General features: G+C 41.2%; 1 protein-coding gene across 1 annotated transcript; it reads left to right on the top strand.

Moving 5' to 3' along the window:
* Positions 1-27,910, top strand: Rad21 (RAD21 cohesin complex component). Its single transcript, XM_050127786.1, has 14 exons — positions 1-180; positions 9,375-9,549; positions 13,289-13,418; positions 15,125-15,224; positions 17,237-17,343; positions 17,982-18,188; positions 18,567-18,692; positions 19,023-19,145; positions 20,558-20,781; positions 21,994-22,162; positions 22,704-22,852; positions 23,676-23,825; positions 25,476-25,559; positions 26,264-27,910. The coding sequence occupies exons 2-14, from the start codon at positions 9,406-9,408 to the stop codon at positions 26,453-26,455; spliced, it is 1,905 nt and encodes a 634-aa protein (XP_049983743.1). The 5' UTR covers positions 1-180; positions 9,375-9,405; the 3' UTR covers positions 26,456-27,910.

The following is a 27,910-nucleotide window of genomic DNA, read 5'->3' as shown; positions in this document are numbered from 1 at the left end:
CCGTAACGGCAGCCATCTTGTTTGTTTGAGTGAATCGGAAAGGAGGCGGCGGCCGTGGCGGTGGCGCGAGCGGCTCCGAGGCGACACCGCACAAGGGCTCCCCCTTTCCCCGCCCCCTCCCCCGACCCTTTCCCCCCTCCCCGGGCCACCCACCCCTCCCGGCTCCCCGCGGAGATACAGGTAAGCGGCCCGGCCGACCCCTACTTGGGCTCCGGCTCCCTCCCTCCACCCCTGCTCTTCCCCCGCCGTGCTGCTGTCGGGGCGCGGGCCCCGCGGCCGGGAGTGGCGGTAGGAAGGCGACCGGCACCGTGCCCCCAGCCCCGCGTGCTGCTGCCAACTCCCGGCCGGCACCGAGCCGCTCCAGGGAGCCTGGGTCCCCCGAGTCCCCCCCCCCTACCGGGCCCGCCCTCGCCTGGGGGGTCCTCGCCGCCCCGGGCCGTGCTCCGCGCGGGCGGAGTGACTAATGGTTCCGCTCCGCGCCCCCCCCCCCCCAGCCGCTGCTCTGTGCCGATGTCGGACGGCAGGAACACGGGGCTGGCGGGGAGGCGAGGGAGGTTTGAACGAGCCCGCTCTCCGGGATCCGGCCGCCCCCTCGAGGGAAAATGGCTGGCCGCAAAGACGCGGGACTCGCCGAGGGCGGGAGCCGGCAGGGAGGCTCCCGGGGCGGTCGCGATGCTCCGGGTGTGGGGTCCGAGGTCCGGGTCGCGCGCCAGGCATGTGGTGACCGCGGGGCCCCCGGGATTCGCCAGCCAGGATGCTGGCTCCCCGACCTGATATCTTTCCAATATTTCCTTTTATTAATGTTCGGAATTCCCAAAATTGGACAGGCTGTTTTAAAACACGACGGGGGAACATTGCTTCCTAGGACACGAGTGTAACTGGATTTCCCCGTAACTTTCTAAACTTTTTTATTATTATTAAGATTAAGGATCGAGTGGTTGTGGGGACGCTCTGATTCTGCCTGCTTATTTCGTGGCACAGGAAGGCTTTTCAGAGTGCTCTGCCAGGAGAGTGTAAGGTGGCACAGTCGAGGTGTTCAGCTAAACCAAACTGCCTTCAAATTTAAGAGGGAAAGGCTGTAGACGATTTCTTTGGGCTCTCTGATTTGTTAAGCTGTGTTCAGCGTCCCCAAACGCGTTGGTGTTTGAAGGGTTTATGAAAGCGACTTCTGTACGTCACCTTCTCTTTACAAGAGAAAGTTAATATTTACTCCCGTTAAACTGTGCGGGATAAGCGTTGTTCGTCGTCCGTTCCCCCCAGGGTGCAAAATCCTATTAAAAAATCAAATGCCAGCGGACTGAGAGGCTGCAGGGTTTTGTAAACAGACTGAGGCGGCTTTTTTAAGTTGTAAATACCTTTGATGTTGGGAGCCACCTTTATTTTTTTTTTTGAGAAGGCATCGGAGAGAGCGTGTGCCGTGTCCAGTGTTTGAAGTACTTCACAGTTTGTAAGTTAAAGACGTTGAAGTAGTGTAATGTTTGTTTTTTGTGCACAAGTTGGGAATTTCGGGAACTTCTTTTCTAACTTAGCAAATCATGCAGAGTCTAACTTGGGTAATTGGGGAAACTTTAATTCTTGGGAAATACTTTGAGTTTTCCATTTTGTCTTATAGGTGCTAACTCCGTTTGCATCTGCTTGGCACTACATGTGCTGTCCCACTTAATTTTCATTACACGTGATGAGATTGTACCCACTATGCTGTTGAGAAAGCTGAAAGTCACTCGGGAGGGGGGTTGGTTTTCTATTTTGTTATTGTTTGGAGAGTTGGAGGAGTCTTATTATGTAGCCCAGGCTGGCCTTAAATGTCCTCCTGCCTCAGACTCAGGAGTCCTGGGATTACAGACCGCGGGCCCAGACTAAATTTCAGGCATGAAATGATTTCTTAGCTATTGCAAATAACTAAGTACGGAAGGTGTTAATTTTCAAACTAGAACTGAATCTATCAATATTGGATCCAAAGGAGAGTCAGTAAAATGCAGGCTAGACATATCCTTTTTGCCTTTATTTTGGTTTTTTTTTTGCTTGGTTTGTTTGTTGATAGCCTTCCATGGCACTTGCCAATAGCTCCATTTTGATTTGAGTTAGGTATTGATGTTCTCCAGTTAGCAAACTGCCCAGCTATCATCTGAAGGTGTTTTTATGATGGGGAAAGTGAGCTACAAGGTTAGAAAGCATCACTTGCTAACTGATGAAAATCAGGATGATGTTGACTCCTAATGTGGTAGTTTCTATTTTGGATAGGTATGCCCAAGGTTTTTTTTTTTTTAAATCACATTCATGAATACACCCAAAACAGTACAAAAGTGCAGACCCTTTCTCCGGAGGTAACTCCTGTGTCCAGTTTCATAAGTACTCCACACATACTTTGTGCTTATGCAAAATGCTCCTTACATGTTCATTGGCTCCCATAGATGGATTAATCAACCATCGATTTAAAATTAAATCAACCATCGATTTAAAAGGCATCTTTTGTTGCCTTTAATATTTCCTGTGGCAATTTTTGTTTGTTAATTAAACTAGTGGAAGGAAGGTTTGTAAGAACCCTTTACACATCCAACTTGTAGATACTTTTTTCCAACATTCAGATCATGATTAGGTCATTTAGGTTAATAAAATATTGCCTGTTTTATAAAGCTACACACCTTGTTTTCTTAGACATAAAGAGGTTATACAATTAATATCCTAAAACAGTTGACTTTATGCGTACTGACAAACCAAAACCTCCTTTGACTCAGTGGAAATGGTCTAGATCCATGCCTGCAATCTCTCTGAGATATGCATGTGTTCATGTAAATTTGAGAGGGCCACTGTGTCTTAGGGTCGGTAGGAAATTGGCTCCGGGACACACTGTGTTGCTGGGATTACAGCTCCTTCCTATACCAAGGGGAAAAAAGCCTGGGGAAGCTTAAATTCTCAGGCACACCATATTGTTTGGGGAATAATGAAAAGAATAAAAGGTGTACACAGACACACGTATTAAAAATATTTCCCATTGCAGTTGGCTGAACCTAAGAATGTGGGGAACCTTTAGATCTGATGGCAACTGAGGCACCTATATATACATAGACCACGTCCATTATATCACAAAGACACCCCACACATACACCCACAAGTACTCTAAGTTTGACCTGGACCTTCCCCTGTTAGTACCAAGCTGACATCATTTTTTAAATCTGCCTTACATTCTGTTGTATAGATGTATTTGTTTTCAAATCCCTTATTGCTGGCCAGGTAGAGTCCTCCTAGTGTTTTGATAAATTTGATAATAATGAGTAAGTTATGCTGTCAAGGCAACAGAATATAGCTGCACTTCCATCAAGTGCTTAGAAACTAGGCTTGTCCTGTGTGCTCTTTATTCCTATGTAACTGGGCTGGCATTTTAATCATTAGGAAATTTGGCAAAACATTTGGTGCTGCTTAGTTCATTCTCTCTCTCTCTCTCTCTCTCTCTCTCTCTCTCTCTCTCTCTCTCGTAATACACATATCCAAGTATAACTTTAATATTGATTACTGGAAATGTAGTTTCTGCCCAGACAACATGGGTATGTGTGACCTTTTCAGAAGACCTTACCACATTGCTCTTCAGAGAAGTTGTATTAGTTTATCCAGCACTTTCCTATAGGTGAGTGGAGGAATTTTATTTTTAGTATTTGAGACAGGGTTTCTCTGTAGCTTTGGAGCCTGTCCTGGAACTAGCTCTTTAGACCAGGCTGGCCTCGAACTCACAGAGATCCACCTGCCTCTGACTCCCAAGTGCTGGAATTAAAGGTGTGCACCACCACTGCCCAGCCAATTTGACTTTCTTCTTGTGAATAGTTTATTTTTGCATTAGTGAGTATGTTCTGAATAACCATCAACAATAAATTGCTGCTTTAGAAAATGTTGGTTCAAGTCATTGTATTGACAAGCTCTGCTCTGCCTTCAAATGCAAAGGTCTTTGTAAAGGATTGACACAATTTAGAATCTCCAAAATCTACAGATTAGACAACCACTTGTAAAAATTAAAAGTTTGTATAACTAGGGAAAGGGGGCAATGATGATGCTTGGGTTTTCCTTGATTCAGATGTGGCTCCTGCCGCTCTGACTTCCCTTGGCCGAACGCTCTCCTGTTACTAATTGTTTCCCAGATTAATTTTAGTACTCCTCTGCTTCATTTCCCATCTCCCACCCGTGCCAGAGTCTATTTAGGAGTCTGCCTTCGCATAGCTGGAATGCTTTGGGCAAAGTCCTGAGCAGCAGCTGAAGTATTGCCATAAACTCCTGACACCTGCTGAAACTTGCTAGGACTTTTAATTTCTAGAATCTCTATAGAGTTTTTGAGATTTCTTAAGAGATCATTTGGTATATCCTGTTTTATTAAGCACATATTTTGTAACTCTTTTATCGTAACAAGTGTCTTCTTATTTGGAGCACAATGTTTTGGGGTTTTCGTGTAGATCAGTGGCCGCGTTTCTAAGAAAAAATTGCCATATTGAGTTTCTATAAATTCTCTAGGTTTGTTTGGTTTTTGAGGCAGGATTTTTCTCTGTAGCCTTGACTGTCATGTAACTCACCATGTAAACCAGGCTGGCCTCAAACTCACAAGAGATCCTCCTGCCTCTTCCTCCCATGTGCTAGGATTAAAGGGGTGCGCCAGTGCCAGGCTCTAGGGATAGTTGAGGTTTTGCTAGCAAACTTTATAATGCTTGACAGCTCCAACTTGCAAATGGAAGGCTCCTTTGATTATGGAAGGCATACTGTTACATAAACTATTAAGTGGCTGGTGTAGCTCTGGGAGTTACATACACCACATAGCATTTTCTGTTATAGTATTCTTTAATTCTCAACCTGATATTTGGTAGAAAGTTTACGGTCTTATATTAAATAGTTGATGAAGCTTGTATTTTGATTTCTTTTTTAGAAAACCTTTCTACTGTGAATTAGTGATGCACTTGAAGCATTAGGCGAGAATATGAATTTCAACATCCTTTTTGGCAAAGGGAGAACTGGAGCAAACCTGGTTGTTTCTGTCTTTTTTCCACACTACCATCGCATACATAATACATAATTTTCCCTTTCTTTTTCACCTCTCCAAATCCTCCCATGTACCCCACCTCCTCTTTTAAATTCATGGCCTCTTTTTCTTAATTGTTTTGTCCAGGTGTGTGTATGCAGGCATGTGTGCATGTGCTCCTAAACATACATAAACCTGCTCAGTCTGTGTGTTATTTGGATGTATGTTTTCAGGGCTGACCATTTGCTATCTCCTTGGGGGAAACTTTCTCCTGCTCTCAGCATTCCTTAGCTGCTTCTAGTTCTTTGTCTAGGACTGGGGCCTCATAAGCTTCCCCCCTTTCATGTCAGCATGTCTGTTGGTGTTGTCCTTACTCGGGTCATGTTTTGCCAGGTATCTTGTTGAGACTTCACATTTCTAGTAAACGGTGTCTCGCAGCAAACTTTGCTTCCTCTGGCTTTTAAAATCTTTCTGTCTCCTTCCCTTGGTGGTCTCTGAGCTCAGGTGCAGGATCATTTGGGCCTGGGCTCCACTAGTCTGTATTTTGATGGATTGAGACTTTCTCGTAATGGTTTTTGTTGCAAAGAGACGTTTTTCTGAGAAATGAGGACTGCATTTATCTGGATCTAAGGACAGTTGTTTAGACTATAGTAGGAATGCGCTGTTTAGTAAAATGACGATTGCAGGCTCTCCTTCAAGATCCACAACTTCACCAGCCCCAGGGACTGACCAGGTTTCCAGTACCGGGTATGATTTCCCTGTATATCCAATTGGAGAGCCTTTCCTGCACCCATAGTTATGGTGCCATCTGGTCAGCATTGTGCTCAGAGACGTCATAACTGGGTACAGCTGTTAGTTGCTTACCTTCTTGGGCGCTTTCAGGTAAGATCCAGCTTGGAAGCTTTAGCCTGGCCGTCAACATGTATGGTGTCCTTAACAGTGAGGTCTTTTCACCTAGGGGAAAGGGGCAGTAGTAATGTTAAGTCTGTGTGTTTAGGGGAGTCTCTTAGACAGTGTTGACCAATGGTTACAAAGAGTGGGGGCTTCTCCTGCCAGTGTTGGAGTTTTGGTTAGGTAGTCTCACTTTTAGAGAAAGCATTGTCAGCGCAGATGTGAATTTTCATTTGAATTATATACGTATATTTTTATGACAACTTACATATGTGTAATTTTAGGTAACTAATAATAAGATTCCTTATGACTTTCAGACACCCTTACTGTTATTTTACTCCCCTTCAGTATTTATCTCCCAATTTTCCCATTCCCCCTTCAGGTCGCTTACACCCTGCTATTCCTCTCTACTGGACGCCCCGCCCCTTTAGCCCTGCTGGTTTCTGTGGTTGCTCCAGGTTACATACTCACATCTGAAGATTGGAGCTAGAGCCTAGCGAGAACTTTTCAGTGTTTGTCCTTCTGGTCTGGGTCACCTCATTCAGTATGATCTTCTCTATTCTACCCATTTTCCTGCAGGTTTCAGGTTTTTTCACCACACACAATATTTTTGCACACATGAAATCTCTGGGCTGTGATACCTCACGCCAGTTTCATCAGTAGAAAGAATAAGCATGTTGACAGTTACAGTGTAAGCAGTTTTTCATTTAAAATTTACCATTCCCTTCATGTGGAATATGAAATTATAGTTAGTCCTTTCTTGGTTTTTTAGCTACTGTAAAAATGCTTATATATCCTCCAGCATTTGATGTTGCCTTTGTTCTCACTACAACTCTGTTAGGGTGCATTGGTTAACTCGTGGGGCTTTGCTTTGTATTTTCCTGGTGGCTTAGAATTGCTAGAAATCTTGTGATGTTCCGGTTTCTCATGGGAGGTTCTTCGCTGGGAGAGTTCCATTTCTAATCGTATTTTCTCTCTCTGTCTAGTCATGACAGTTCCTTACATGTTCTGGATTCAGGGTGTAGCCAGATACTGGGGTTTATAACTTCTTTTCAGTTCACGTTCTCAGTAGTCTTAAATAGAGCGAAGGATTTTAGTGTACTGAAGGCCGGTTTACAGAGTGCACTAGTGATGGTGTGTACTCTTTTGTTCCCTTCTTGCACTAGTATTCATTTAAGGCTGTGGTCTAATTTTTAATTCAGATTCCGTTTGTTTCTTATACAGTAAGTTGGTGTTAAGATGGCCAGATGGAATTATTTAAAACTCAACTTTGAGCCTTCGGCTCTAGGTTTTGTTGCATGTGCTACATATACAGTGGTTTTTATCCAGAGAGCAGGCAGCCCATTGAGTGCACGGTGGCTCTATCCCAGTACTCCGAGAGGTATAATCTAATGTTTTGAATAATTATTTGTGTGTAGCTTGAGGTTCAAATTTAGCTGTGTGGGATTTGCATTTTGTTTCTGTTCTGTTTGGGTCTCTGTGTGTTCACTAAATCACTCCAGTCCAGTTGCAGATGTCTTTCCATCTTTGACTTGCTTCTGCATCTTTATGAAAAATCAGTTTGAGATGCATCATGTCTGTTCTGGGCTCTATTTGATTATAATTTTCCCTGTGTGTCTTTCTGCCGATACCACGGTGTTGGCTGAGAGCTGTTTAAGGGTTAAAACTGTTGTACTTAGTCTTTCTGTTTTCCTGTTCATTTTTGAAGTTGTTTTAGCTTTTCTAGCTGCTTTGCTGCTCCATATTAATTTTAGAATAATCTTGCCTAGTTGTAAAAACATGTAGTTATGATCATTGTATTAAAATATCCTTGAAACCATATGTACTCTTATTGTATTGCCTAGCAACTACACTATAGAATGGTTGTTGTAGAGACAAGTTTGGTTGACAGTAAGTGCAGTGTGTATGCTTTATCAGCGGGTGAGAGGGTGAGGGCGTGGCTAAGTAGACTAGTTCATTTCCTCTCACAGAGTGCCCCTCGCCATAAAGGGAATGCACTGTTGGTGAGTGCTAACGTTGTGCTAACTCTGAAAGAAAGCCCACTCTTTGTGACTTAGATCATTTGTGTTCGTATAAAAATACCGAAATGAGATACGTGGGCTGTTATCTGACAGGGCTTGTACGGGGCAGGGGTAGACGAGACTGTTGTATGTCTTGTTTGTGGTGGGAAGCACATATCTACACATGCAGCATGATGGCATCGAGATACACGTTTAAGCCAATGTCACAGTCTGCGTTTGGAAGATACCACTGTTGAAACAGCTTTTTATGCATCTGTAGTCACTTCAAAATAAAAAACCAAAAAGCTAGGGACTGGAGGGATGGCTTAAGTAGCTAAGAGCACTTGTTGTTCTTATAGATGACCCAAGTTCAGTTCCCAGCTCCCACATAGTGGCTCACTCCCTCGCCCCAGTTTGAGGGAGTCTAATAAACATCCTCCCTTTTTTACTTCCATGGGCACCAAACATACACATGGTATGGATTCATCCAGGCAAAACACTCACAAAATCACTTTAAAAAGTCGATCTTAAAAAGAGAGAAAGAGTTGATCTTGAACAGAGATTTTATTCTTAAGCCAAAACTAGTCATTATATTAAAGATACGCTTTTTATTTCTTTAAAAAAAAAAAAAAAAGGCCTCTGATCAGGCCGTGGTGGTGCACGCCTTTAATCCCAGCACTCAGGATGTTGAGTCAAGCAGATCTCTGAGTTTGAGGCCAGGCTGGTCTACAGAGTGAGTTCCATGACATGCTCCAAAGCTACACAGAGAAACCCTGTCTTGAAATATATGTATGTGCCTCCGGCATTTCAGAAAAGGGCAGAATTCATTTGACAAAGGGGGTGTGCTTACTATCTCCTGTGAAGGGGGAAGTTAACATAACATAAAGGACAAGTTTTGTAGTCAAAAGAAAAATTAAAAAGTTAGGTGTGGTGGGTTCCATCTGTCCAGCAGGACAGGCCATCTCCTCAGCTCTGCTTGAGTGGACTGAGAGGCGCAGCTCAAAGCGTATGTGCAGCTGCCTGTACAGGTGCCTTTCTTTACTCTGTAATTTTGGTTTTGATTGGTTTGTTTTTCTTTGTGGTACTGGGGATTGATTGAGTCCATGTCCTCATATATGCTAGGCTTAGACAGTCTTCTTTCTTTACATCTAGATACCAGTCAGTAAGCAGAATTAAGTCTAATGTCAATAATTAGGTTAGAAATAGAATTAATACTTGGTTAGATTTAGAATAAGAGTTTGATGACAGTCTTAAAATAGCAAGTCATACAAGCAGTTTGACCCTTTTACCTGTACATCTTAATACTTGGGGATGGTCCGTGCCCTCAAATTAAAATAATAGGATTATTTTGTACAATGTTTACTGTACTTTCCAGCTGTTCTTATGCCTATACTCAATGTAGGAAACTAGAGTTTTCATATTTTTTACATACTTTAATAAATATTTCCATCCTCACATAAAACTTTATAACTTTTTTCTTCTCTCCTCAGGTTTCTTGTTAGTTCATAGCAAACAAGAAAAATGTTCTACGCACACTTTGTCCTCAGTAAAAGAGGGCCGCTGGCCAAAATTTGGCTAGCGGCCCATTGGGACAAGAAGCTAACCAAAGCTCATGTGTTTGAGTGTAACCTAGAGAGCAGTGTGGAGAGCATCATCTCACCAAAGGTAGGTGTGGGCTGGGCATGTTTCTCTACTCTGTATTCATGTGTGAAACGGAACTTGTAGAACAACTGTTACTGTGTGTGGAAACGGGGAGCCTGTAGGTAGAGTCTCCAAGTGTCCTTCATATCTTCCTGTTTATCATTTCAGGGTGATAATGATCAGAATGTGTGGGCTGGCCTTGAGAAACACTCTTTAGCATACGTAGCCTGACCCACGTTGGTATTAATGTATGCAGAGTTGATCTTTATTGTGGGGGGAATTATATCTGGGGAATAATGCTGAATATGAACAGAGACTTGTTCTTAAAAGTCTATTTTTAGGTGGTGGGCTTGGGATTAAAGTTTTCATTCTGTATAAGTTTGGCTGGTTTTAAAAATAATAACTCAGGGAACTGACTGAGATTGTGGGTATTTCTTTAATAGTCTTCCAAGGACAGTTCTAATTTGAAGTTTTAGCACTATGAAGACTTGACAGACAATAGAAGTTATCAGTAGTCCTGTCTTCTAGAGAATCCTTTCATAGTATTTTGTTTGCCTGATAGAATATTGTAGGTGTATATGTTACATACAGATTAGCTTTGCTGTTTACATAAAAGTAAACTATATTGCCTTGTGATTAACCACACTCAGAAACAGCGTGTTTATAGCCCGTTGAATGGTTGCATGGCATCAGAGTTCCTTATCTACAGAATTTACAGGATTGGAAACAGACCCCTGCCCAGATGAAATAATTCCTAAGATCGTTATAGGGTTTCCAGTCTAGAAGAGTCACTGTTTGGGTTGAGTGTGATTTACTTAAGCTTTCTCTGTTGGAAAAGTGTACATTATTTCTAAATTGTGAGCTCCTAATTCTCTGGTCCTGTGGAATACAACCATTTCGAGACTGACAGAATACATGAAGAAAGAGTAGTCTCTTCAGGCCAGAGAAATGATAATGTTCAGGTCCCTGGATCTCAGAGGAAAGCAGAAGGAGGTGGCAGCTGTGTATGATCAGCATGGTAGAGCGGAGTTGAAGCAGGAGGGAACAAGGGTGGTCTTTTCAGTAAGCAGTACTAGGACAAATGCTATCAGCACTATTGAAACACCTTATTTCTTGCAAAAATAAGTTAATTCCAGGTTATGGACCTAGAATGTGAAGTATAAAACTCTGAGAAAATAGCTTATTAATAGTTGCCCTTGGTTTGGTCATCTCTTCTGAGAGGTAGCACCAAAGGTATAGCCCATCAAAGAATTTACAATTGAGTTCAGTTAAATTTTTCTGGAGTTGGGACTGTATCTCCAACACTGAGGCAAATTCTTACTTTTTAAAAGATACTGTTGAGAGAACAAAAGGACAGTCAGACTGATACTGTTGAAGGAAAATTGTTCACAATGTTCAGAGAACTCTTCAGACTAACAAAAGAAAAAATTATATAATAGGCCAAAAACTTTAATCAAAATTTGATCAAAGAAAGTGTATGCAGAAAGCAAGTAAATATACTTAAAAGATGTTGCTGCATTATGGGTCAAAGAAGTAAAAATTAAAACAACCAAATGTCATCACATATTTATTAGAATGACCAAAATCCAAAACCCCAGACTACTAAGTGGTAGTGCGAATGTGGAGCAATGGGAACAGCTTTATTGTTGGGTGGAAATGTGAATAGCTCAGTCGCTCTGCATTGTAAGCCATGGGTCTTCTCCCTTGGTATTTACTCAGCAGTAAGTAGTTGAAGACTTAATGTCTGTATTTAATTTTTTTTAAGGTGTTTGTAGCAGCTTTCTCCTCAGTAGATGAGCTGATACGCTGCTGTATGGTCTGCACTACTCTGAAAGCTGCCTGCTGCATGACTCTGGCTATGGGGCGCTCTTGGAAGGGTACAGCTAAGATGTAGTGAAAAATCTAAAGGTTGAGGAAAGACGGAAGCTACGACAGGCAGACACAGGCTTGATTTTAGTGCAGTAAAGCTGCTGCTTTGCTATCATGGCGACTGTATGGCCTTGTCCATTCATCTAAACTTCGAGGCATTTTAAAACCATAAGTGAACTTTGGGTCTTCGTATAAATGGACCAGTGAGTTGAGTGGTGTTGATAGTTGCTTTTCCATGTGAAGTTGAGTATTCTTTCTAGGTCTGTGAAGAGTTGTGCTGGGATTTTGATGGGCATTGCATTGAATCTGTAGATTGCTTTTGGTAAGATTGCCATATTTACTATGTTAATTCTACCTACCCAAGAGCATGTGCGATCTTTCCATTTTCTGGTGTCTTCTCATTCTTTCTTCAAAGATTTAAAGTTCTTGTGATACAGGTCTTCCACTTGTTTGGTTAGAGTTACCCCGAGATATTTTATGCTATTTGTGGCTATTGTGAAGGGTGTTGTTTCTCTGATTTCTTTCTCAGCCTATTTCTCATCTGTGTACAGGAGGGATACTGATTTCTTTGAGTTAATCTTGTATACTGCTACATTACTGAAAGTGTTTATGAGTTATAGAAGTTCCTTGGAAGAATTTTTGGGGTTACTTATGTAAACTATCATATCATCAGCAAATAGGGAGTTTGGCTTCTTTTTTGATTTGTATCCCCTTGATCTCCTTTTGTTGTCTTATTGCTCTAACTGGAGCCTCAAGAACTATATTGGATAGATATGGAGAGAGTGGACAACCTTGTCTTGTTCCTGAATACAGTGGGATCGCTTTTGAGTTTCTCTCCATTTAGTCTGATGTTGGCCGTTGGATTGCTGTTTATTGCCTTTATTATGTTTAAATGTTTCTTGTGTCCCTTGATGATCTTTGTTATAATTAGAGGTGTCTTAAAACTTACACTAGCAAATTTGTTGTTTTCGCTTCAAATCACATAACTATAAATACAGAGACTAGATTACAAATAGGGTCCTAGAAAAATGTGGTATGCACATATAACTTACAGACACACTTTGAGTAACAATGCATATAATTTAATTTTAGACATATGTTTTTAACAAAAACCATGTTTTACCATAGAACTTTGGAAGCTTAAATTTATGGTATGAGTTGGAAAAACCATCCGGGGAACTCTTGAGTTTATATTTTTTATTCTTTAAGTTATTTTTTCTTGTAGTCAGGAGGTCTTTGAATACTTCTGTTTAGGTCATTAATAGTGTGTCTGTTTGGGTCATTATTGTGTCTTCTAATCAAGTAACAAAGTAATAAACGGTGGCTTAACAAAAGGAACAGTGTTAAAGGGACAGATCTGAGTGGCTCAGCAACCGAGGGACATCCCAGAGCCAAGGCCTTCTGCTCATTGACTCCTGTCCTTTCCCTCTCTTCACAGAGCAGGATCAGAAGGACAAAGACATTCTGTTGTTTTCCAAGTCTGTCTTGGAAATTCCCCAGCAAACGTCACCCTTATTTCTCAGTTGGCCTTGGCCTAAGTGTTTAAGCATGCCTGGTCAGTAACAAGTTTTAACATACAGGGATGAAATAAAATCATTTTAGGGCTAGGAATCTTTGATTCTGAAACAGAATCACAATTCACATTGTCCTTGGTAAAGTCTGGGAAGATTTGCTTCCTGCTTCACGGCTACCTTTGTGTCTAAGTGAATTCACGAAATACCACCGTTTAGTCTGTGATGAGGGTTAGGTTGGTTAGGGCAGTAAATGGTACAGTGCAGACATTTATTAACTAACTTTAAATCATACAGGATATAAGAAAAAATGAAAAGCCCCTATAATTTAAAGTACTCTTGGCTTTAATGTTTAAGGACAATGAATTTAATATCTTACTCAGGTGAAGATGGCTCTGCGGACATCAGGACACCTCCTCCTGGGAGTAGTCCGAATCTATCACAGGAAAGCCAAATACCTCCTAGCAGACTGTAATGAAGCATTCATTAAGATCAAGATGGCTTTCCGGCCAGGTATTGTGCTTTTCTTCCTTTTTTAACCTGTGGGGTTTCCCATACCTTGGATGGGAACTACTAAGCACATGTTCTTGGGGTGTGTTTTATTTTCATAGCTAAAGCAACTTGAGTACAACTGAGTCACAGAGCTGATGTGATGACTGGGAAACTCAGCTGGGAGTTTGGGTTAATTTTCCAGAACAGTGTCAATGTACCTTTAATCCTGGGACATCTCATTTAGCACTCTTTGTCATGTTGATGTTGCTGTTGCCTTGTTTGGGCTAAGATTTGGGTCTAGAATTGGATTCTACCAATCAAAGTAAATCTAAGAAATGGTACCTGGAGAATTCATAGTCTGTAATTTTAACACTGATGAAATATTAAATAATCTGAATATGGGCTGGGGATAGGTGAGTTGGCAGGGTACTTGGCAACCAAACATGGAAGACCTGAGATCAGTGTCCAATGCCCATGGGAAAACCTGGGGATGCTGGCACCTTATACTGGAGAGGAGAAGATGAGATCATCCCTGGGGCTCTCTGACCAACCAGCCTTGCAGAATCTGTGGGCTATGTGTTGAGGACGAGACCCTGTCTTGATGATGATGATGGTGATGATGATTATTTGAATGTATAAGGGGGTGCTTTATGTAATAGTTTGTATCAAGACTGTATTGGCACACGCCTTTAATCCCAGCACTCGGGAGGCAGAGGCAGGCGGATCTCTGTGAGTTCGAGACCAGCCTGGTCTACAGAGCTAGTTCCAGGACAGGCTCCAAAGCCACAGAGAAACCCTGTCTCGAAAAACCAAAAAAAAAAGGCTGTATTCTAATACTTCTATTATAATACATAACAATAAGCTACATACTGTTTAATTTTTGTCTAATAAAGTGTATTGTAGATAGCATGTTACATAGATAGTGTTTTTTTGTTTTTCTCAATACTTATCACTTTATTTTTGGTTTTTTGAGACAGAGTTTCTCTGTAGAACAGGCTTGCCTCGAACTCACAGAGATCCACCTGCCTCTGCTTTCCAAGTGCTGGGATTAAAGGTGTGCGCCACCACTGTCCCTCTTGCCATCTTATTTTTAAATGTTTTTGATCATGGAAACTTGAATGTTACTTCTTTTCCTAAAATAACCAACTACTGAGCTAGGGAGGTGACTTAGTTATTAGTTTCCTTGTTCTTTAAACATGAAGGGCATGAGTTCAGTACCCACGGTATAATAAAACAAAAACCAGGATTCTGTGACACCTGATTCCAGTGCTGGGGAAGAACAGGATCCTGGGACTTCTTGTTCAGCCTAATTGTTGAGCTTCACAGTTTGTGAGAGACCAGCTCAAGAAAGGGAGTGAGCACTTGTCTTCTGACCTAGACCTCTGGCTTCTACACTGCAAGGAAAACATGACCAGATTAAGATAATGTATATTTATTATACTCCTCTGCAGCCATTCATACTGCCCCTGATAAATTTCGTGGTAAAAGGTAAAAAACTTAACAGTGTTCATTTGTTGACGTGCCCTTAGCTTAGAGCAGTCAGTACCTGGACTGTTTCTGTAGAACAAGTGGTGTGGCTCGTGGTAATGGAACAGCAGAAAGCAAGAGTTCTAGCTTCCAGGTGCATGTGCTACCAGCATTCTCCAGTGCGACCTCGGGAAACTGTCCTGTTACCTCTGGCCCACGTGGTACCTGTACTTAGCTGAGCCTTCATCTCTGTCTTCCAGGTGTTGTCGATCTGCCGGAGGAAAATCGGGAAGCAGCTTACAATGCCATTACTCTACCTGAAGAATTTCATGATTTTGATCAGCCACTGCCAGACTTAGAGTATGTCTCTCTTGTCTCCTCCTCCCTAGCTCCCTCATCTTGTAGATGGTTAGCATGTTGCTGGCTTCCCCTGTATTCATTGCCTTTGTGTTTGATACTGAGTTACTTCTAGCTGCGTAAAGTACATGTCCTTATTGAAGAGTGTTGATCTTAATTATAAGACGTACCATTTAAAAAATGTTCTTCTCTGGGAAAATCATGTGCCTATAAAATCTAATACAGCTACAATTTGATAATCTGGTGGGTTTAGGCAAAGCTTATGTGTCCTGAAGCCTGGTCTGGGTATATTCTTCACATGCCATCAGTAATCTTGCAGCTTGTTTCAAGATTATATTTTTCAGAGAATCTATTACAGTTTCATACTGGTTGTCTTAGCAAGCAAGTGCTGAAAACTCTAATTTTTAAAATATATATGTATAACTGGGTGGTGGTGTGTCACACCTTTAATCCCAGCGCCAGGAAAACAGAGGCAGGCGGATCTTTGTGAGTTCCAGGACAGGCTCCAAAGCTACAGAGAAACCCTGTCTCAAAATACAAAAAAAAAAAAAATGTATGAAGACTTTTATCTTGTGAAGGAGTACGAAAGTCTCATCGTTTAGGATATGTTTCCGAGGAAAAGGTTACGTGGAGGTGTACTGTTGCACGCTACTTCTTTCTCAACAGTCAGATCTGGCTGTCATGGGATGACAAGTGTGGCTATACATGTGTTTTCCTCTATCTCCGCTTGGATGTCCTGCCTTGCTATATCTGCGCTCCCATAGGCCTCAGCAGCTTCTTTATTAGACAGTGGTAATAAACATTCACAGCATACAGAGGGGCAGCCCACATCAAACAACAGCTGGAGTAAACTCCTATCCTCTACACGTGCTGGAGCACAAAAACACATTCTGAGCAAATCTGTTCTGAAGAAACTGGGGTCTCAAAATTTCACATGACTCCTTGGACGATGTTCCATCATTCTACACTAAATTCTTGATTTATTTCACAACAGATTTTCTTTAAAAAAAAAAAACTCTGACTCCTAATTAATTTTTTCTATGAATTTTCATGATGTGTCAATTATGGCTGGGCACTAACCGCCAGCTTTCCTCCCTTCCCCCTAAAGATTAGCGCTGTGAACCTCGGTTACTTTAGCCTTTTTACTAAGCTGGTGTCAGCTTCAACTCACTTCCCATTTTCTGTTAATAGCAGGTGGTCTTTTATCTGTAAAGCTTATGTCTTCAGAAGCAAGAAGTCTCAAAGCATCTGTAATAATACACTTTAGAAATTCCAGTGATTCCAGCTTGGTTGGTTGGTTTTTGTTTTTGTTTTTCAAGATAGGATCTCACTAGGCTATCCTGGAAGTAACTCACAGAGATCCATCCACCTGCCTCTGCTTCCCACTACCGAGAGGATTAAAGGCATACACCACCACCACCTGAGGTGGTGATTCTTATATATCCAATCAGCATTTAAATGTCTCCAGTTGTCTTGGCACTTTCCCTCTAGGGTTTAGAGTATGTTTTTCTTTTGGGTTTGGTGCTCCATGATGTCTGCAGACTGCATTTGGTTTGATGTATCTAATAAACATCAGCCTTCAGGATTCTAGCTATGTCTCTTTTTTCTTTGTCATTTATTGGTCACTTCTTTCTGCATTTGCCAGTAGTGTTCTCATCAATGAATAACATTATGTGCTTTTAAATTATACAAGAGATGGTTGTTAGTAGATAAACAAGTTTCAAAAAAAATCAAAAAGTTTAGAGTTCATCTGGATCCTGTTTCAGAACTGATACTCACATAATTCATCATTTCTAAGTAAATACCATATTGCCTCAGGTGGTGATTTAATATTTTCTGCTTATCTATCATTAATGACTTTAAAAATTTAAAAAGAAATTGACTTTCAAATCATATTTGGATTATATTGAGATTTGCTGGCCAAAGCATTAGACTTCTGAAAGTTGATAGGGTATAAAGAGAAAATTGGGGTGCTTTATGAAACTTAATAATGTATATTTGCACTTTTTTTACAGTGACATTGATGTCGCCCAGCAGTTCAGCCTGAACCAGAGCAGAGTGGAAGAGATAACCATGAGAGAAGAAGTTGGAAACATCAGTATCCTACAGGAAAATGATTTTGGTAAAAGCAAATTGCTAATTATTGGTTAGATTTTAATTATGTTGTTATATTGCCAGGAGTTACAAAGAATAGTAGGCTTAAAGTTATTTCCCTGTGGACAGAAAAATTGTCTAACTTGTGCCCAACAACTTGCCTCGCGATCTGTAGCAAACAAGTGGTGTAAGGCATTACATGTTACTATACCAGAGTTGTGTTCTTGTGGTTCCTGCTCCCCGTGCAGTGAGAGAGCCTGCACTTGACGTGTGGAAAGTCCAATTGATACAGTAATGCTCACTTGCGAATTAGCCATTTTGGAATAGTTAATTGCATTATTGTGAACATTATTCAAAAACTTAAGTGGTCCAATTGGCAGTTCAGTCACATTCTTTTCTGGATAGCAGCACTTTATAGCAAAGTTGAAGTCTTTGAATGTTAATTGTGCATGTTCCGTTTCCCTTATATAAATAAGTTCTGATAATCTAAATCTAGATTCAGGTTTGAATTTTGTTAGAGGTGCAAAGTTTAAACCGGATATTTCAATAATTGTCACTAAATAAGACTTGAGAAAGCAGTGTAGCATCACAGTTGTAATAACTCGTCAGTTTTTGTAGCGGTCGCATTTCTGACTGCACAGCTAATGCCATGTCCCTTGTGTGCAGGTGACTTTGGAATGGACGACCGTGAGATAATGAGGGAGGGCAGTGCTTTTGAGGATGACGACATGTTAGTGAGCACTAGCGCATCCAACCTCCTCCTGGAGCCCGAGCAGAGCACCAGCAATCTGAACGAGAAAATCAACCACTTAGAGTATGAAGACCAGTACAAAGATGATAACTTCGGGGAAGGAAATGATGGCGGTATTCTAGGTGGGTATCTTGATATAAATGGGTGAATAATTGGGATCAGTTGTCTCATAGAGCATTCTAGAAAACAAGCCAAAATTGTTCAGCTTTGTGTGCATGCTTTTGTCAGAGTTCTGAATTTTGCTAGTTGTTCAGGCTGTTGTGTTGTTTGATATCGAATAAGTACGTGTTTTATGAATGTGTGAACTAGAAATAAAAGTGATAGACAAATTTTTTCAGATACTGTTTTATACTTTTATAAACTACCTTAGGAGAAACAAGTACAAATTGAATACGGGTTTAAATTTTATCCACTTAAACCTAATATTTTCCCCCCAGGATTAGTTATTGTGGTTTTAGCACCTCTTTTTCAGATCTTAACTGTTACATTTACTATTTCAGATGACAAACTTATAAGTAATAATGATGGTGGCATCTTTGACGATCCCCCTGCCCTGTCTGAGACAGGGGTCATGTTGCCAGAGCAGCCTGCGCATGATGATATGGATGAAGACGACAATGTGTCAAGTGAGCATTTCATGTTTCAGGATTCTTGGGGTGATGCGCAGCGACAAAAGACACCTTACAAAACAGATGATGACATAGCTGTAGCTCTTGGTAGACTGTAAATACCCTTGACTGGCTCGGTTAGGATCGATTGTTTGTTCTCCTGTTTTCAGTATTGTTTACTCTGTGCTATTCCCCTCTTTGTACATTGAACTCCGGGGGCTGCCTGAAAATTTTAGTTTTCTTGAAACCCATGAGGTTTTATCTCGCTTCCTGAGCAGGATTTCTTTTTTCCGTTTGTAAGGTATGTGTATCATACCCAAGTCTGTTGTGACCGTGTTGCTTTTACAGTGGGTGGGCCTGATAGCCCTGATTCAGTGGATCCTGTTGAACCGATGCCAACCATGACTGACCAGACAACTCTTGTCCCAAATGAGGAAGAAGCTTTTGCATTGGAGCCCATTGATATAACTGGTGAGTGAATCCTTGGATTCCACAGTGTGTAGAATTTTAGATCCTAGGTGTTGTCTTTCTCTGCTGCTTCTTGTACATAGAGTTATCACAGTCTTCACTTGTCTGGTATAATTGGATGTCTTGTGAAAGACTGTACAGTGAGCTGCACGGTGTAAAATTACAGAACAGGTTTTCTGCTGTTGTGTATTTTAGTCTTCGGTGGTCCTTGCATACTAACATCAGTAATCTTGGAGTCGGTCAGATAGCTTAGCGGGTAAAGGTGCTTGCCAACAGACCTGAGGACTGAGTTCATTGAATCCCCATGGCGCATCTGGTGATAATAGAGAACTAGTGGCCCCAAGTTGTCATCTGACCATCACATATATTTGTGCAATAAAAGCCAAGTAAATAAAGCCAAAAAAAGATACTAGAACATTTCTAGATACCTCAGACTACTCTAGATGTTGAATATTTTACAGCTCCTATAAGTTGTTGGCCTTAGTAAAAATTAAGCACCATGAAGTTAGTTCCTTTTCATAGCATACTTAAAAATGTTAGCGCTAGCAGCAGTCAGGGGTGGCACATGCCTAGCATTTGGGAGACACAGGCAGGCAGATCTCTGTGAGTTCAAAGCCAGCTTGATGTACAGAGCGTATTCAAGGACAGCCAGAGTTAAACAGAAAACCATGTCTGGAATGGGGGGGGCGGAGTTAGGACTAGCCAAGTATACTGAAACTCGCCTATTATTAATCCCAGTACCCAGAGGCAGAGTCAGGTAGATGTCTATGAATTTGAGACTAGACTGAATAGACAGGACTACATATCACTTCTGTGACAGTCAAGGCTGTCCAGTGAGACTTTGTCTCCAAAATAAGAACAAAAATCATTACCAAATGGTCAGCCCTGAAAACATACAAACATACAAGTAACTTTATATAGACTAAACAGGTTAAATTTATGTGCACATGCACACACATGTTCAATAACAATTAAAGAGCCCATGAGTATAAGAGAAGGGGGACATGGTATAATTATATTCTCAGAAAGCAAAGACTAAATAAACAGTAAATGTGTACAATTTCAAAAGAAAAGAATATCAGAGCTTAGTACGAGTTCACGTTTGACAGGTGGGGTGTGTGTGCTGTTCACAGAATAAAGCTGTGTGGGTTCTAAGGATTAAGTCAGGTTATTTTACCTGTTCTATGGTAAAAATCTATGAACTTAACTATGCATTCAGGGAGTTTCTGTTGAAATCTCTGTTGTAAATACTGCTTGAGAGACGCTGTTTAGTCATGCCGTCTTCATGAGGACTTGCTCCTAAGTCTGTGCCTAGAAAGGCAGAAGATAATGACCAGACCAGGATGGGGGTGGGGTGGGGGAGAATGTTCCAGGCTGGTCTCTCAGAAAAATGGCCTTATATTCTTTTGTTCTAGTCAAAGAAACAAAAGCCAAAAGGAAGAGGAAGCTGATTGTTGACAGTGTCAAAGAATTGGATAGTAAGACAATTAGAGCCCAGCTTAGTGACTATTCCGATATTGTTACGACTTTGGACCTGGCCCCGCCCACCAAGAAGCTGATGATGTGGAAAGAGACGGGAGGTGTGGAAAAGCTCTTCTCCTTGCCAGCACAGCCTCTCTGGAATAACAGACTACTGAAGGTAGTGCGCTGGGCGGGTTTGTCCTGTTTGCCTTTGACTTCTGGACCTTTGCTTTATCGTGAGCAGATACTTCTGTCAGTTGTGTGGTACCCTTCACTCCCTTAGACATGTCAGTGCTCCCCGAGTGTAGGCGGGAAGGGTTCTTCAGGTGTAGGAAGCCATTATTAATGACTGTATTCTCAGCTCCCTGTATTAAGCTGTGTTGTCTTAATTATTAACTGTGTTTCGGATAGACATACTTTATTTTATGTCTCCATGAACCCCAAACACATACTAATTAGTAGTTTTCAGCTCTCCTGGGTTCCAAACTACTGCACAATCTGTTTTTGTGGCGTCTTGCTTGAATGGTGCTGTTAGCTGAAGTGTACTCCAACTACTCCAGAGCAGCAAGGTTCTGATGGGTTGCTCTTTATTGGAAACACTGTCAGACAGTTTTGAAGAAGGCCACGTTTACCCTTTGGAAATAGGCATTTCTTCAGTGGCATAGCCACTAGTAATGTACCCATATTTATGTAACTAACCCTACACCCGTGCTCATGTGTGCACCCCTAATTAAACTCCCTACACTACACTTTGCTCACAAAAAAAGACATAGAGGTAATGAACTAGCTTATGTACATGTATTAAAATGCCATAATAAACCCATTTTCATACAATGAATGTAGGCTAATAGATATCTCAAAAAATTTAATTTTTGATTCAGCTGATTCTTTTTTTTCTAGACAAGGATTTAAAATTTGGGGAAGAACTGCTTCTGCCAATATGTTCATTACATTGCTGTTTATAGCTTAAACTGTGAGGTGCTATTCATTCATGAAATAATCACATATTTTTGTGGTGATGTTGTGTGGTAATGCAAAATTCCACATAGTAGTTAAGCTATGTGAAGACAACACAAGGGAAATCTCTTAAGTCTTGTGACAGGTGGAGTGTAGCATTTATCAGGGAAATAACTGCAGGTAAATACATTTCAGACCTTGAAGCTCAATGGATACATTTGTTTTCAACTTTCTAGAAGGATTGCAGTTATAATTCAAACGAATTTCAGATCATTTTCAGATGGAATGAAGTGTGAGAATGTTAAGTACATTGCTAAAGTGTGCGTTTACTGGCTGTAAACTGCTAAAACGTTCCTTAATGAAAATAGAAAACATGGGTGTTGGTCTTCCATTGGTGTGGTTTTATAGTTGATGTTTTGCTTATTTTTGATAGCTCTTCACACGCTGTCTTACACCACTTGTACCAGAAGACCTTAGAAAAAGGAGGAAAGGGGGAGAGGCAGATAATTTGGATGAGTTCCTCAAGGAGTTTGAGAATCCAGAGGTTCCTAGAGAGGAGCAGCAGCAACAGCAGCAGCAGCAGCAGCAGCGTGAAGTCATCGGTCAGTACTGCTGTGAGGGTTTTCGGATGAAGCTTCAAACGCCTCAAAGCAGCCATGATGTACAATGAGGAGTGAGCTTGTTTTTGGGGGCATGGCGACGCATGTATCTCCTTACCTTCGGAAACTCATTTTGACAAAGCTGCAGGGCTTGGGGCTAACTGGAGTGACAATTAAGGGGTGTCTGTGCAGGACTGGGAGGGAACCACTTGTAAAGACTGCTCTCCCAGGCAGTGGTGACACCTTCCGTCCCAGCACTCAGGAGACAGAGCTGGGTGGATCCCTGTGAGCGCAAGGACAGCTAGGGCTACACAGAGAAACGCATCCCCCCCCCCAAAAAAAAATGAAATTTAAAAAAAAAAAAAAAAACTTCTCCCTACCTGTTACACTTGAATTGTTATAAGCTCAGTGATCCTGGTGCTGTGCTTACTGGCTTTCCTCATTAGGGAACGTAACTGTATCTGTGGCTTAATAAACTAATTTTCAAAGCAAATTGTTTCAAAATATTGTTGAAAACTAAATTCTTTTCTTGTGATGTTTGCAGATGAGCCCATTTTGGAGGAGCCAAGCCGCCTCCAGGAGTCCGTGATGGAGGCCAGCAGAACAAGCATAGATGAGTCGGCCATGCCCCCACCGCCCCCTCAGGGAGTGAAGCGGAAAGCTGGGCAGATTGACCCAGAGCCCGTGATACCTGTAAGTTAAGGAAACATTGGGACAGGGTCCTGCAGTTAGCTCTAAGTGGCATTTAAGGAGGCTTTGATTTAGGAGTGTCGTAGTTTAGGCAGAGAATGGGTCCAGAAGACTGGCAGTGGAGTTTACTGACACCGTCTTTTTATCTTCTGTGGGAAAGGGACATGAAACTCAGCAGAGACTTCTTGGTTCCTCCTGAATAGTCTTGCTTCACAGTGGGCCAAAATGAGTAACCTTAGTCAGTGTGACGTTAGTGGGCTCTAAACCTGTACTGGTTTATTGGAAAATTCCTACATCTCGCCAATACCGGACAAGTTTTAATAGTTGGTATATTCTTAAATAATTGTAAAACCGTGAATAAGTGACAGCCAGCTTTAAGTCTGAGAGATAAATTAATCTGAAGAGGAAAGCAGCCTTTGGTAACATTGGGCTCCTATTTCAGCCTTCAGCATAAACTGTTGATAGGACAACTTTGTTGCCAGCCATGCAAAATAGTTCTCTGTGCCCTTGCTGCAAAGGACTTGTCAGTTAGAGCCCTTTTCTCCTTGAGCACAGAAACCAGTGACTACTCTCCTGGTAGTTTCTTAAATACTTCATGCAGTGATCTCAGATTCTTATACTAATCTCAAAATGAAATAGCACAGAGGCACTCGAGGTGCCCGTTTCCATGTTACTTGATGCTGAGTCCAAAGCTCTTGCTGAGAGAGTGTGGGATGGATAGATAGTAAGTGACTGGAGTGGCTTCAAAGTCTTTGACCCCTTCCTACATTTTAATGACGCTCCCATGAAAACCTGGATCTTGAATTGCCTTCTGTTTTTGTTGAAGCCTCAGCAGGTAGAGCAGATGGAGATACCACCAGTAGAACTTCCCCCAGAAGAGCCTCCAAACATCTGTCAGCTGATCCCAGAGTTAGAGCTTCTGCCAGAGAAAGAGAAGGAGAAAGAGAAAGAAAAGGAAGAGGAAGAAGAGGAGGAGGTAAGAAAACTAGAGCTCTACAGTGAGTAAAGGAGATTCCCAATTTAGAAAAGCTCATTGGTCTGACATGTTTGAGCCAAGCCAGTTAATGTTGGGCATCAGAGCGAAGAAAAATGTTCAGATAGAATCAAACTTGAACTGAATTCTTAGTGCCATGAATCACTGAGTACATCACATTTTGTGCTGTGCAGTAATTTTCTGTTTCCCTCAGGAGAAAGAAGGGACTGCCCTTACAGATTGATCCGTATTCAGTTTGTGCTATTAAAGCCAGGTCAACCTTCTACCTGTGGCCCAGAAACCAGCTAACTAGACATATTCCATTTGCCTCAGTTTGGGCTTTGTTTTAATTAGGCCAGACTAAGACCTGGCTTGTGTGAGTGGAAACTTGGGGAACTGTCACTTTTTACAGACTAGAGATGCTTTAGACGTGGCTTCCCTTTTCCCTGGGGTGTGTTACAGTCCTTTCTAAAGTTTTCTAATTAAGGTTGTATAACTTAATTAACCCTCTTCATTTGGTGTTTTGTCATATATGTATCTACTTAAATTTTTGCCTTTAAAATCTTTTCCAGATAACTAAATGAGGTTGCTATAATTCTTTTCAAGATCATTGTGTATATATTGGATATAGTTTTGCAAGCAGCCATCATGTTTCTAGTTCATCTTCATGGCAGATACTTTAGTGTAACATTGCATTATTTTAAAAGCTAAAATTTAGTTTCCAAACCTCTACTAGATTGGAATGTCATCTCAGATTTTATAATGAATCGGTATTAAAGCTCGATTCCTGTTCCAAGAGAAGCTGCTGATCCCAGCTCCTTAGAACATGGTGTCTAATACCCGTGTGCTGGAGCTGTGGTCATTTTATTATTTTAATGGCTATTTGGACAGCTGGTGTAAAGTATATGTTAATAATTAATAGTGTACCTCTCAATGTGTAGCAGTCTGAGTCCATCAGACATTATGCGGGCTCTTTGTTACTGGTTGGTGATGACAGTCTAGAAAATCATACTACAGAATTAACATTGAACATTAATTTTTCCCAGCATCTGAATTGGCATCATCCAAATACTACTTTATGATGTAGGCTACTTAATTAATCTGTTTTGCTTGGTTTTACTTCCAGCTATATGAAATTGAAGGACACATTGTACCTAATGTGATTTGAGTCCTGGCTCAAGGTTCTTCCTTTTTTCTTTATTTTTTTTCTTTTTTTTTAAAATATTTATTTATTATGTTTATAGTGTTCGGCCTGCGCACCAGATCTCATTACAGATGGTTGTGAGCCACCATGTGGTTGCTGAGAATTGAACTCAGTTTCTCTGAAAGAGCAACCAATGCTCTTAGCCTCTGAGCCATCTCTCAAGCCCCCGGCTCAAGGTTCTTAATCATGGTCCATGTTATGTAGACCACATCCATATAGACCAGTACAAAGGCGTTATGTTCAATAGTTTGTTTGCAAGTACTTTCCTTTGCTATCAGGAAGACAAATTTCAAAGTTGATAGTAGATGGCAAATGATTTTGAAGCATCGAGATTATAATTCCTGTAGATGCTTCAGACTGTATTAATCAAAAGCTTTCCAGATAGAGAGAGGTGCTGCTCTCATGTCAGCCGAGCACAGGTTTTCAACTTGTGGTGGTCATTTATTCAGGATGAAGATGCCTCGGGGGGTGATCAGGACCAAGAGGAAAGGAGGTGGAACAAAAGGACTCAGCAGATGCTTCATGGTCTTCAGGTACGCCAGCATAGTCTGCAGGGAGTCGTTGCTCAGAAAGAAGTCCTACTGGAATCTCGAGTCACACCTTTGTGGAAGTGTTTCCAAGGCTGTGTTGTTTTGAAGTTTTTTAACTACATAGGTGACCTGTAGAGCCAGGAGTAAACCTAGGAAGCATCTAGGGTGCTTAGCCACGGTTATCCTGAAAAGCAAATCCGTGGCGCTGTGATCGAGACCACTCCTGTGTGCATTTGTGTTTTACGTTCATTGAGCAAGTTACTGTGCTGCGTCATAGAGTGCCAGGTGACAGTCACCCTCAGTCTTAGCAGTCCAGACACAGATGAGGTTTGAGCGAAATGAAATTCCCGGCAAGTTGTTCAAGATTTCCTACAGTAGATTGAAGGAATGAATACTTGGGGTTTGGGGGGCTGAAGTGGAATTGATTTGAGTTTGCTGTTGTTCTTGCTTTAATCTACTAAGAACTTATTTTTACTGTCTCATGTCTATATTGAAGCAACTTCGCTTATTTCATGAACTTTATTTTGCCTTTAGATGTGCTGTAATATTTTATAGTCCTTTACCTTATTGAATAACATGAGAATCACATAACTCGATGCGAATGTCCAGTCTCAGCCCCAACTGATTGTACAAAATTAGTATTATCCAGTTATTTCTTTATTGTGTGTGTTACTTGAATTCATCTGTTTTGCTTTGTTTTATTTCAGCGTGCTCTTGCCAAAACAGGAGCTGAGTCGATCAGTTTGCTTGAGCTGTGTCGAAACACAAACAGGAAGCAGGCTGCAGCAAAGTTCTACAGCTTTTTGGTTCTTAAAAAGCAGCAAGCCATCGAGCTCACACAGGAAGAGCCATACAGTGACATCATTGCAACACCCGGACCAAGGTTCCATATTATCTGAGGCGCTAGAAGCATTTGAGCTAGTGTTCACTCACTAGTACATACAAATTGCCCCATGTGTAGGGCACCAAAACCCTTTAAGAAAGTTTTTAGATTTTTTTTTTGTTTGTACAAAATCTTTGCCTTTTCTTTTTTCATCCCCCCACCCCCACCCCCCAGTGTTTCTAATTTGCTGCCATCTTTTAAGGGAAACTGCTTATTTGACTTGGGTTTGTATTCCTGGAGAAAACAGTACCACAAGAACCCAGAAGATTTTTAACAGTTCAGAACAGATGTGTGCAATATTGGTGCATATAAGAATATGGAGTAACAGTCAAAAGTCCCCATTTTTATGTCAGTTTTCCATTACTGTGTTGAAAGGAAAACCTGCCTAGGAAATACCTGACACTTTTAAGAGCTAGTGGTTTGAGTCCCTTGACAGGAAGAGAAAATGTCTTCCCATCAGTGAAACCAGCAGTCTGGTAACCACTGTGCTAGCACGTGAACACGTTACTGTCTTCTTGATCATGCTTTAAAGTAATCCCATAATGAGCAAGAGTTTGTGATTGTGTTGCGACTGATCCTCTTGGACTGTTGTGTTCTGAAACCATTCCGTGTGAGTCTTAGGAACTCCGACATTAGCGCAGCTCAGAATGATGAGAGACTTCTACAGTGCTGTGACTCCAGGGGCTGCCAGTCACTTTTTTAAAGATGCTTGGGTATGTTTGCTGGAGTAATGAGATCATGAAAATAGAAATTCCCCCTGCCTGCTGAAGGCAGACAGATGAGAAACTATACCAGATTGACTTTGCTCTAAGCAAACGGTGCTGTAAAAACTAATGGCTTCTCTGATATTTATTATAAATGTTAGTGCTGATCTCTTTCCAATGCTGCACACTCCTGTGTTTGGAACTCACTTTATTAGCTTTGCAGCTGTAATCCTGTATCAGTTTCCTATAATTTAAGTGGAGAAAAACATCCAGATTAAGGCTTTATTATTAACAGACCAGATAGCACCAGAAATTATGTGACTATATGAATATCAAAATGTCTTCACTTGTAGGGCAAAATTATGTTGAAAGTTCTAGCTTAAGTGTTGGCACTTTTAAGGGGGGGAAATCAGTTTTAAAACTTAAGATTTCCATGTATACCCAGTAATTTTAAATTATGTGAAATATTTTAAATTTGTGAACTCGTAATTACTATTTTAATGATTCAGTTTCTTGAGAATGGTAATTGTATAAAATTGCTCTTGCAGTTTTATTTTCAATACGACGTGCCTGTAAACCATGGATATCCCCTTTGTAAAAAGACACTGTAGATAATTGAATGCTTGATTATAGAAAGGTCATTAGTTTCTTGTTACACATTTTGTTAGTCTGGTTTTTGTCGCTTACTGGGTTTAATATTGTTCTTGAAAATAGTTGACGCTATGTTATGTATGACTTTTCTAATAAAAGTTGTGTTTCGAGCCGTA

Source organism: Alexandromys fortis, unplaced genomic scaffold (genome assembly GCF_014885135.2).
Source record: "Alexandromys fortis isolate MF-2015 unplaced genomic scaffold, M_Fortis_MF-2015_v1.1 scaffold_281, whole genome shotgun sequence".
Taxonomy (NCBI): domain Eukaryota; kingdom Metazoa; phylum Chordata; class Mammalia; order Rodentia; family Cricetidae; genus Alexandromys; species Alexandromys fortis.
Note: the sequence above shows the minus strand (reverse complement) of the source record. Positions and strands in the feature narration are given on the sequence as shown.